Below are 11,880 nucleotides of genomic sequence, written 5' to 3' on the forward strand. Positions count from 1 at the left end.
GAGAAAGAAGGAACAGAGTTGGAGCTGGGTCCTGGGGCTGGTGGGAGCAGGTTAGGAATGCAGTGTGGCCTCTCAAGCTGCTGGAAGGGCAAGCCGAGAGCAATCAGAGAGGCAGTAGAGCAATCAGAATGAGGCAGATAAGGTGCTGCCGCAAGCAAAGCTGATAAAGGCTACTAGCTCTCTCCCCTCCTTCTTCCTTCTGTGGGGCTGGGGCAAATCAAAGGTTCCTTGTGGGAAGTGGAGCCCTGCCTGGGCTGGGGCAGGGAGGCCTTGGTGCTGGGCTAGGCTGAGTTCGGGCCCCCTCACAGCCAGCTTGAGCAGGCCTACAGCCCTGTGGGGATCTCGGCACACAGTGGTGAGGAACGTGGGGAGAGACAGACGGACGCCATGGTGGAGTTGGCACCCTTGTTTGTGCCGTGGGAACGCAGGCTGCAGACCTTCGCGGTGCTCCAGTGGGTCTTCTCCTTCCTGGCCTTGGGTAAGGCAGACAACAGGGAGTGGGGAGGGGGAGAGGCCCTGGACATGGGGGGAGGGGCGGAGCAGCCACATCAAGTGCACTCAGCACCCTGCGTCCCAACAGATAGGTTATGTAGGAGCCAGGGAATGAAGGCAGGAGGCGAGAGGTGGGAGAAGAAGTAGCCGGAGTGTAACCTGAGACTGTGTGCATGCCTCCTGGTGAGGCTGGGTCCACCCGTGCCTGACCTCTCATCAGCAGCATGAGGGGTCATAATGGATGAGATGAAGCAATGGGATTACTTTTGGCCTAGCCTGGGCTGTGAGCAAGGCTCACGCAGGAGGGCAGGGTCTGTCTTCTCATCTGCTCTTAGAAGGAGTTCATTCCAGCCTTCCACAAGGTGGCATTTTAAAAAGCTGTGTGTTGGGAGGAAGGGTGGCACACAGCAGGCAGAGGCAAGAAGGTGTTAGGGGGCCACTGACCGCCTCAGGGTGAGCTCCAGAGGCCCTCAGTCCTGCACACTATGGCCAGCAGGTCACAGAGGCTGAGAAATATCACCCTCAGCCTGCCTGCTGACATTTTTGAGGGCAAGAATGTGTCTGGACTGGGACACCTGCTTAGCTAGGGCACAGAGGTCAAAGCTTTCCCAGACCGGAAGGACCAGAGGGAGAGGGATTAAGAGGTGCCTTATCCTGAGGGCAAAGGGGAGCCACTGGAGGCTCCCGGAGGGGAGTGACAAGGTCCACTCTGCATGGAAGGGCCCCTGGAAGGGTCAGGGGTCTGCTGTAATTGGGGTGTGGAATGACAGGTAGTGGGGGAGAGTCACAATTTAGGACAGGAATCAGCAAATTAAGGCTCACAGGCCAAATCCAGTACACTGATGATGTCTGTATAATTCAGGAGCTCAGAATGTTTTTAATCTTTTATTTATCTGATACTTTAAAATATATTTATCTTATTTGTTTGAGTGGCAGAGTTGGGAAACAGGGGAGAGAGATCTTCCATTCTGTGGTTTATTCTCCCAAATGTCGCAGTGGTTGAGACTAGACCATGCTCAAGTCGGGAACCTGGAACTCTGTCCAAGTCCTCCACGTGGATGGGTGGCAGGGGCCCAAGCACGTGGACCGTCTTCTGCTGCTTTCCCAGGAGCATGGCAGGAAATGCATTGGAAGCAGAGCAACTGGGACTCCCATGGGCACTTTGACTTGGGATGCTGTTGTCACAAGCGGCAGCTTAACTTGATGCACGCAACACCTGCCCCTTAAGGGTTTTTATTTTCAAGGTTTATTTATTTGAAATGCAGAGTTCCAAAGGGACAGGGGTGGGTGAAGACACACATTCACACAGATATCTTCCATCCACTGGTTCACTCGCCAAATGACCGCAGTGGCAGGAGCTGGGCCAAGCCAGAGCCAGGAACTTCACCCAGGTCTCACATGTGCATCCAGGGACTCAATCATTTATGTCACCTTCTACTGCTTTCCCAGGTGTATTAGCAGAGAGCTGGATCAAAAACAGAGCAGCCAGGGCTCAAACCAGAGCTCATACAGCATATCGGCTTTACAGGCTATAGCTTGGCCAACTATGCCACCAGTGCCGGTCTCTAATCCCACTTCTTGAGGGCCACTATTAGAAATTTGTTTTTATTCCCTAGAGATAATTTTCTTAATTTGGGAGCTACCTGCAATAACTATTACTCTTATCCAAGGGGAGAGAGACCCAGTTGGGGTGCTGATCACTTAATGTAAGAATGCTTAATGTAGGGCCCGGCATGATAGCTTAGTGCCTTGCATGCGCCAGGATCCCATATGGGCGCTGGTTCCTATCCCAGCTGTTCCACTTCCCATCCAGCTCCCTGCTTGTGACCTGGGAAAGCAGTAGAGGATGGTCCAAAGCCTCAGGACCCTGCACCCACATGGGAGACCTGGAAGAAGATCCTGGCTCCAAATTTTGGATCAGCTCAGCTCCAGCAGATGTGGCCACTTGGGGAATAAATCAGTTGATGGAAGATTGTCCTGTCTCTCCCTGTAAATCCAACTTTGCAATAAAAATAAATAAATCTTTTAAAAAGAAAGAATGCTTAATGTAAACAAATAAGCAATACCTCTCCCTCCCAGTTCCTTGGGCTCCTAGCTCCTTCTCTAAAATTGGCAGGAACCCTGCCATTCCCCACAGCTGTGCAACCATGAGTATAAGACATTCTTGTCCCCAAACCTTTCTAACATTCTCCTTGAAGCCTGTCATACAATGTTTAAGATACATGCAGAGAACCAAGCATGGGCAGGTGGTCCATTGCTGGTTTATTCTAGCCCTTGAAGGCACTAGCAGGGCTGCTGGCAGGCTGACAAGAAGTGCAGGGAAGGACGGGGCCTAAGCTGCAGACCTGGGTGGGGCAGAGGGCAGGTGGGAAGCAGCTGCCTGCACAGCCAAGGGACACTTCTTCCAGCTTCCTAGGCAAATCAGGGGTCTGTGTTTGTACCTGAGACCTCCCTAGTTTTCACTGTGAGTCACTGATGCAGTAGTACGTGAAAACATGATAGGTAGAAGTAAACTACACATGCACTTGTGGCTTCCACCCACAGAGGAAAGCCACGCAGCTTCGCAAGGAGGGAATTTTTTAAAAAGTTTATTTATTTGAAAGTCAGAGCAACAGAGAGAGAGAGAGAGAGAGATCTTCTACCCACTTCACTCCCCAAATGTCTGCAACAGCTAGGGCTGAACAAGAGTAAAGCCCTAGGAACCAGAAGTCTCCAGGCCTGAGGGCTGGGGCCAAGAGCAGCCTTGGCAGCAAGCTGGATCAGAAACAAGAGGCAGGACTTGATCTCAGACAAATAGGAACATGGATGTCCCAAGTAGATGCTTAGCTCACTGAGCCACAACACCTGCCCGGAAGAAATGCTGACCCACATGCACTGGAAACTGCATGCTGGGAGTGGAATAAGCCAGTCACAGCAGGAGGGAGACTGTGTGAGCCCAGTTATATGAGGTATCTGGAGCAGTGAGAGTCATGGACGAACTAGAAGAATGGCTGCCAGGGCCTGATGGGTGGGGTGTCTGAAGATCCTGCTTCTGGGTCCTGCACAATGGCTCAGTGCCTGGGTCCTTGCTTCATGCACGCTGGGATCCCATGTGGGCACTGCTTCGTGTCCCAGCTGCTCTGCTTCCTGTTTGGCTCCCTGGGAGGACAGTGGAGGATGGCCCAGGGCCTTGGACCCTATGCTCATGTGGGCATGTGGGAGACCCGGAGGAAGCCTTTGACTCCTTAGCTTCAGATCGGCTCAGCTCCAGCCATTGTGGTTACTTGGGGGGTAGACCAGTAGACAGAGAATCTCTCTCTCTCTCTCTCTCTCTCTCTCTCTCTTTCTCTCTCTCTCTCTCTCTCTCTCTCTTTCTCTCTCTCTCCCTTCCCCCCATCTCTCTCTCTCTCTCTCTTTCTCTCTCCTTCCCTCCATTTATAAATAAATAAATGAATATCTTGCTTCAGATACCCACGGCCTGTATGCCAGTGTCTGGGGCTCAAGCCTTGGCTCTTCTCCCCATCCCAGCTCTTGCGAATGCACACTGCAGGAGGCAAGACAGGAGGGTCCCAGGAACTGGGTCTATGGCACTGACATGCAAGACCAAGGTGGAGGTCCTGACTCCTGCTTCTGCCTGGCCCAGTTCCGGCTGTGGTGGGCATCTGGGGAGTGACCTGAGAACGGTAGCTCTGTGTGTGTGCGTGTGTGTGTGTGTGTGTGTGTGTGTGTGTCTGTTTCTCTCCCTCTCTTCATTTTTAAAAACTTGTTTGAAAGATAAAACCCACAAAGCGCCCAGCACAGCACTGGGGTAGCTGACTCCACACAGACAGGGATCTGTCTGTCTGTCACAGCTACTAAGTGCCTGGGACTCTGCAGGTGCTGCTTATAAAGTGAATATTAATGGGCAGGAAGAGGTCTCCCTTTGAGACTTTGAAAAACAAAGTTCATTGTCACTATGCATCGTGCACTTGGTGAACGCAGACCGCTGCACACTGGGTGTTGGAGGAGGACCAGGGAGCTGTGCTACATCCCCCTTGGCACTCCAACCTCCCCCGTGCGAGCACAGAAAGCTCATCCCTTCCTCCCAGGGTTGGGGGCCAGGCAGGACGGGCTGGCAGTATCCCCTCCCTTCTCTGATGGTCCTGCTGCCCTGCCCAGCCCAGATCTGCTTCATGGTCTTCATCAGCCTCCTGTTCACAAGATTCTGGTTGTTGGCCATCCTCTACGCTACCTGGTGGTACCTGGATCGGGACACGCCGCGGCAAGGGGGCAGACGTATCGAGGCCTTCCGCCGCTGGGCGATCTGGAAGTACATGAAGGACTATTTCCCCGTTTCTGTGAGTGCGGTGGCTGGCTGGGCTGTGGTGGGCACAGTGGGAGAGGGGAGCCTGGGCTCTACTTCTGTGTGGCCTGGGGGAACCAATGGACTTCTCTGGCCTTGGCTGACCATCTGCAGGAGTGCATAAGAACCGACTACAAAGGCTTGGGAGGAGCTTTGTGGCACATATTAAAGTTAAACATTGTGTAACTGTATCTATTTGAAAGGCAGAGATACAGAGAAAAACTGCTTCCATCTGCTTGTTTACTCCCCAAACGGCCATAATGGCAGGAGCTGGGCTGGTCCATTGCCAGGAACCAGAGCTTCATTCTGGTTTCCCATGTGGGTACAGAAGCCCAAGCACTTGGGCCATCCTCTACTGTTCTCTCAGGCACATCAGCAGGGAGCTAGACCCAAAGTGAGGCAGTTGGGATGTGACCCAGTACTCATATGGGATGCTGGTACTGCATGCAGCAACCTTACCCACTGCACCACAGTGCCAGTCCCTGGAAGTTTGAAAGTTTGTGGATTTCGGTAACCCTTAGCGCTGTTCACTGTCTGGCTCAGGACACCACATGGTCCTTTTCCACAGCAGACCCTGGACTTGAGATTGGGCCTGATTGTAGCAGGTCCCCGAATCTGAGCGAGCAGACCCTTCAGCTCTTTCACCTTCCCCCAGAGACTGAACTTTTGACCACGCAGCCAGCTGTCCCGATGGGATGGGGTGGGGAGAGCAGTGACGATGGGAGAGTGACTGGGCTGAGTCTGCTCTGGGAGGAGAAGGTCCTCTAGAACTGCAAGGGCTGGATTCCCGCCTTGGGTGTGGGAGCTTGGGGGAGTCCCCTCTTCCCATCCCTCTGTGCCCTGGTTTCCTCACATGAGGTGGTGCTGCAGCCACAGACCTCCCTGGGCTGTGTGGACTCTGGCACACACAGAGGTCAAGCACCTCGCCGGTTCTCTGTTACCTGGAGGTGACTCTGCTCCTTCTCACTGAGTCAGCAGTTGGTGCAGCAGGGCCAGGGGCCCAGCCACGGGCCCCACCTCCTCTGGCCCCTACAGGACCTGGGAGGCAGAGTCTGGAATCCTCGGGGTTCCTAGCCGGCTTCTACCTGACAGTCATACAGCCCCACAAGAACTAACACAGCTGGGCAAGGGCTGCAGTCCAGTTGCCCCCCAGCACCCTAGGGAGCAGGGCTTCTTGGACAAAGGGCAAGAGTAGGTGGGGCAGGGCAGAGGGCAGAGGGCAGAAGTTGGCTAGAGGAGGCGTGCCCTTACAGGGAAGGAGGTGTTGAAGGGCAGAGTGCTAGCAGAGGCCTGGGTGGGTGAGGAGAGGGGGTGCCAGCCCCCATCTGTGCTTCCCCTGCAGGGCTCTCTCAGGTCCTTCTCCCAGGGCCTCTGATTTGGAGATTCCAAACTCCTTTTCTTACCTGTCCTCTCTCCAACCTGGGATTCCTCTTTTATCTTCTCCCAAAGAGTTATTTCATTTACTTGAAAGGCAGAGTGACCAAGGAGGGATGGAGGGAGGGAGGGAGAGAGAGAGAGAGAGAGAGAGAGAGAGAGAGAGAGAGAGAGAGAGAGAAGAGAGATTTTCTATCTACTGGCTCACTCTCCAAATGTCTACAATAGCTGGGGGTTGGACTAAGCTGGAACCAGGAGCTAGGAGCTTCATCAGCGTCTCTCACACTAGGAGCTTCATTCAGATCTCTCCCATGGGTGACAGGGGCTCAAGCACTTGTGCCATCTCCTGCTGCTCTTCTAGGTGCATTGGCAGGGAGTTGGATCTGAAGTGGGGCAGTCAGGAGTTGAATCGGCACCTGTTTAGGTTGTTGGCAATGTAGGCAGCCGCTCAGCCCACTGTACCTGGGGATCATTCCTTCCTCTGTGCCAGGAGGGCCACAGTATCCTGGGGAGTGAGTGACATCAGGGGCTGAGCCTTGAGTAGGGTCCTGACTCTGCTCCCTGTGCCCTGAGTTCCCCAGGGGGAAGAAGGGCGACCTGTCCGGCAGAAGGACAGAGGCAGCTCAGGCACGGGGTGGCTGCTGATCAGCCACGTGCTGCGCAGGGTGATGAAGGCTGAAGGCACACCAGTGGATGGGGCTGGAGCGTACAGGCCAGCCAGCAGAGGCCTCGGAGCCTATTCCTTGGAACTTGGCCAGGGAGAGTCTTCCTAGCAGCTTAGGGATCTTGGCAACACCTACCCCCTGTTCACTGGGTTGTGTTCAGCTTCAGGACGGGCAGAAACGGCACTGGGTCAGCTCTGAACCTCTCTGATCCGCTGCCCTTGGGTTCCAAGGGCATTTCCTCAGTCATGACACTGTTGACACTGGGCTTTATTTTAAATGGCAGAGAGGGAGAATCTTCCAGTCTTCCAGCCACTGAAGCCAGGAGCCTGGAACTCCATCCTGGTCTCCTGCGTGGGTGGCAGCAGGGGCCCAAGCACTTCAGCCATTGTCTTCTGCCTCCCAGAAGGTGTATTAGCAGGAAGCTGCATCAGTAGCAGAGTAGCTGGAACTCAAACCCAGGCACTCCCACGTGCTATGCAGGTGTCACAGCATCCCCTATTGGCAGAAATCAGATATGCATGTTTTTTTCGGGGTTGTCAAAGTCCAGGTTTCCACATCACCTATAGAGGATGGGCAGTACTAACGAGTGACCAGCAGAGGGCGGGATACCGTGCACGTTGGCTTGGCCAATCCCAGGCTGGAAGTCTGCAGACTTACGCCCTACAGCGATCTTGGGTGACAATTCCCAGCTCTGGTGAGCTTGCCTGCATTTGGAAGCCTCCGCACACCACGGTCACATGCATATGGCCTTCTGATGATCTTCCAGACAATGAGCTAGCAGGGGAATTCAAGCAAAATCAGGCAGTTGTTTCTAGGCCTTGGGACTTCCATAAGTCATGCTATTGGCACCCCAAAGGGGTTCTGGTGGAGATTTAGGCTATGTTCTTTGCTGAGGGGGAGCTGTGGCCACTTTACACTGAAGCCCTCTCCCCCTTCAGGAGCTGGGAATCCCCCACAGTGATCCTGTCATTGTCTGGAGCATATGTAGCCACTCAGGCCCAAGGCCTATAGGAGGGACCTAGTGCTGTGGCTAGGGCTGTAAAAATGCTGCCTGCAACATGCCCCCTCATGGGGCACAGCAAGACAGCCCTCTGACCTCACCCAGGGCCACGCAGGGGGCAGCTAACTGCCAGGACCAGGGAGCAGATCGAAGCCTTCCCATACATTGGCTGTGATGGCAGGAGGTTGGAAGGGACTTCCTGTAAACACACACACAGGTGTACACACACAACACATTGTAGGATAGTGACCGCCAGTCCAGCAGCAGGAGCAGCAGTGGTCATCTCTGCTGCCAGCACTACCTGCCACCTCTGCTTTAGCTCACGGAGAACCTGCGTGGCCCAGGGGTCTCTCCTTCCTACTCTGTACCAACCAGGGGAAGAGTGGACACCAGGCACTGTGGGTGTAGCATGGTCCAGGCACTGTGGGTGTGGCATGGTCTGCTATGAAGAATGCAGGGAGTCCACATTCTTATTTTTATGGATGCCCCCAGTGGGGACTGCTCCTGACACTTCCCAGGTCTGGAACTGTGTCAGTGACACAAGCACTGACTGGACAGGTCCACTCCTCCGACCCCCCGTCACACCAGGTGTGGCCCTTGCTTGTGCCAGCTTCGCCTTCTGTGCTGCCAAGCAAGCCCCAAACGTTAGAGCTTCTCCAGCTTCCCTGGGGAGGGGTGGCAGAGAATGGCTCCATTTCACAGATGAGAAGCCTGAGAGAAGAGCAGTGTGTCCAGAGCTAGTGCCACATGGCCTCAGGTGCCACTACACGTCGGGGTCTTACCCTCCCTAAGAACCCCGAGTGCTTGGGCACAGGGAGGTTCAGACAGGGACAGTGGCTTGGCCAGTGTCAGCCTGGCAGGGGGTGAGGGTCAGGCATGGGGTCAGTAAGCAGAGTCACTCCGGCTCACCTAGCCTTCCACCCACTCCGCAGCTCATCAAGACAGCGGAGCTGGACCCCTCCCGGAACTACATCGCAGGCTTCCACCCGCACGGGGTCCTGGCCGCGGGAGCCTTCCTCAACCTGTGCACCGAGAGCACCGGCTTCTCCTCGCTCTTCCCCGGCCTCCGCCCCCACCTGATGATGCTAACATTGTGGTTCCGGGCGCCATTCTTCAGGGACTACATCATGTCCGGGGGTGAGTCGGCCCATTGGGGCTGCGGGAGGGAAGGGAGGTGGGTCCAGCCCCTGTCTGCCTCCCAGGAGCCTAGCGGTAGGAGGAGGCTAGATGCAGGGCAAACCTCCTACAGGACTGAGCGCCCAGGAAGACTGGCAAGAGGGGAAGGAGCCAGGGAGCAGCAGGTGGAGCAAGCTGTGGTAGTGAGGGGCCGGCCTTTACGACCGCGAATGGCGGTCTGCTTCTGGTTTGGGCACACACTTGTCCCCTTTCCCCAGGGCTGGTGACATCCGAAAAGACCAGCGCCGATCATATTCTGAGCAGGAAGGGCGGCGGGAACTTGCTGGCCATCATCGTAGGGGGTGCCCAGGAGGCCCTGGACGCGCGGCCCGGAGCCTACAAGCTGCTGCTGCGGAATCGCAAGGGCTTCATCAGGCTGGCCCTGGCTCACGGGTATGAACGACAGCGGGGGCAGAGTGTCGAGAGTTCCCTGCGGGTGGAGGAGGATTCCACTGGGCACGGAGAGGCCCACCATGCAGCAGTGCCTCCTGTGCACACTCAGAGAAGTTCAGACAAGGGGACACAGTGATTCAAGGGACCTGGGGTGGGTGGGGAGAGTGGACAGATTCCCCAGAGACCCAGGCGAGCTGGAGGGATAAGAATTCATCCGGGGGTCTGTGACAAAGGTGTTCTCCCACCTTGGGGTGAAGCAGCTTTGAGGAATGAGAGCCAACTGGTGCAAGAAGGGTTTTTTGAAGGGGGCAGAGAGGAAGCAGGTGCTTTTTATCCTGGAGGATGCTCCATAGCAGGGCAGCCTACCTGTTCCGATGGGCTTGGGAGGTGTGGTCCTGGGAAGGTGCTGCTGGCCCCCTGGGTCAGATCTGGGAGGCACCCCAGGCCTCTGGCATTGGTCACCAGGCCCAGTCCCTGGTCCTTTCCTGCTGGGGCCAGTCTACTTCCCAGCTTGCACTTTCTCAGGGGTCTCCCCCCACACCCTCTGCTCTCTGTTCCCCTCCAGGGCAGCCCTGGTGCCCATCTTCTCCTTCGGCGAGAATGACCTATTTGACCAGGTTGAGAACTCCTCTGGCTCCTGGCTGCGCTGCATTCAGAACCAGCTGCACAAGATCATGGGTGTCTCCTTCCCCCTCTTCCATGGCCGAGGTGTCTTCCAGTACAGCTTTGGCCTCATGCCCTACCGCAGGCCCGTCACCACTGTGGGTGAGCTGGGTCCCAGGCTGGGTGTGGGGACAGGACCTGAGCAGAGTGCCACAGGGGGACTTGGGGATGGGCCAACCACACCTGAGACCAGGACACACACACAGAGCCTGGCACAGGACCTGGAATGGAGGCTCCAAGGACCAGTCATTGCTGTGTGTCAGGTATAATGACATTAGCTGCCTCCCATGAAGCAGCTCAGTTTAGCCTAACCATAACTCAGGTAGGCATGGCTAACCGCATTTCAATGCTGGTAAAGTGAGGCATGGAGAAGTTCAGTAACCTCCAACACATCTCTCTGCCTTGGAGGCACCAAGTGGAGGAGGTTAGAATCTGGGTGCCCCTGACGCTTCATCATACCAGATAGCGGTCCAATTCTTTGAATGGGGAGGGTCATTTGGAGAAGGCAGATCCCAGGGGACAGTTCCCGAGACACTTTTAGATCGTGTGTAAAGCAGAAAGCCATGGGCTTGAAATCGGAGCCTGGGGGTGTTGTCAGGCAAGAGGTGGATGAGAGCTGTAAGGATGCATAGGCTCGGCACTGCCTTTCCAGCCCCCTGGATGTCAGCTCCATGTCTTGGGTCCCCACCAGGTTCCTGCATCACAGCTGGGAGTGAGAGGCACATACGTCTCCTCTCCAGCCCTTGCTGACCTGCCAGATGAGCGCAAATGGGTAAACCCCCAAGGCCATGACCTTCCCTGTGTCATGTGGCAGACTTTTGCTGTCCCAAGAGGAGAGGGCAAGGAGCTGCCTGGCCAGGCAGAACTAGAAGAATACTTGGGGGCCTTCTTGATTGTTTTCTAGGATGAGGCATCGGGGACCTACAGGCCAGCACAGGGCGGTGGGGATGACAGAGTCTGCCTGGCTGTGAGCTTGCCTCCTCCTAGAAGCATAGGCATTTGTGCTTGGCCTGGATTCCCAGAACCAGGTGACCTGTGGGTGAAGAGCACCCTCCGGGGTTTAAGACCTGGCACTGGTGCTCCCTACCTGAGTGGCTTTGGATGAGTTTCTTAGCCTCTCTGGCCTCATCACCTGACCCATCAAACAGGACCCATAAGAGTTATTACCATGTGAGGACTAAAGTGATGAGCACCCATGCAGCCTGGAGTCAACCTGCCCCATGCGAATCTACTTCCTGGACTCCAAGCTCCTTGCTTAGGGAGGTAGGGACCCCCACACCCAGCAGCTTACCTGCTGAACTGCTGCCCACCCTTGTGCCCTGCAGTGGGGAAGCCCATCGAGGTGCAGAAGACTCTGAACCCCTCGGAGGAGGAAGTGGACCAGCTGCACCAGCGATACCTCAAGGAACTGTGCAACCTCTTTGATGCCCACAAGCTCAAGTTCAACATCCCTGTTGACCAACACCTGGAGTTTTGCTGAGTGGCTCCAGCTTACAGCAGCGTTTGCCTCCACAGGAGTGGGGCCATTGCTAGGAAGCCCAGCTGGACAGAGTGCACATCTCTGCAGATACCTCTCCCCTGCCCCCTCCCTAGAGCCCTGTAAGTCCCACCTCCATCAGAACTGGCCGCTGGAGAAACAGCCAAGCTCCAGCATTTGCTGCCAGGCCTACCTCTTCATGGCCTTTGTTCCTTTCTGACATGGGAGACAGGGCTAGAGCAAGATGATTTCTGAGGTCTCTGCCCTCCCATGTAACACATGACACATGAAAACATAGGGAAAAGACAGCAAGGTTTAC

The 11,880-nt window shown here is 55.5% G+C and overlaps 1 protein-coding gene across 1 annotated transcript; it reads left to right on the top strand.

Annotated features, from left to right (window-relative positions):
• Positions 1-387: 387 nt before the first annotated feature.
• Positions 388-11,564, top strand: MOGAT2 (monoacylglycerol O-acyltransferase 2). The gene is made up of 6 exons (XM_040964376.1): positions 388-478; positions 4,630-4,808; positions 8,785-8,989; positions 9,247-9,421; positions 9,987-10,186; positions 11,410-11,564. The coding sequence occupies exons 1-6, from the start codon at positions 388-390 to the stop codon at positions 11,562-11,564; spliced, it is 1,005 nt and encodes a 334-aa protein (XP_040820310.1).
• Positions 11,565-11,880: the final 316 nt, after the last annotated feature.

The sequence above is a fragment of the Ochotona curzoniae genome, unplaced genomic scaffold (genome assembly GCF_017591425.1).
Source record: "Ochotona curzoniae isolate NIBS_2020 unplaced genomic scaffold, NIBS_Ocur_1.0 scaffold_3223, whole genome shotgun sequence".
NCBI classification, from domain to species: domain Eukaryota; kingdom Metazoa; phylum Chordata; class Mammalia; order Lagomorpha; family Ochotonidae; genus Ochotona; species Ochotona curzoniae.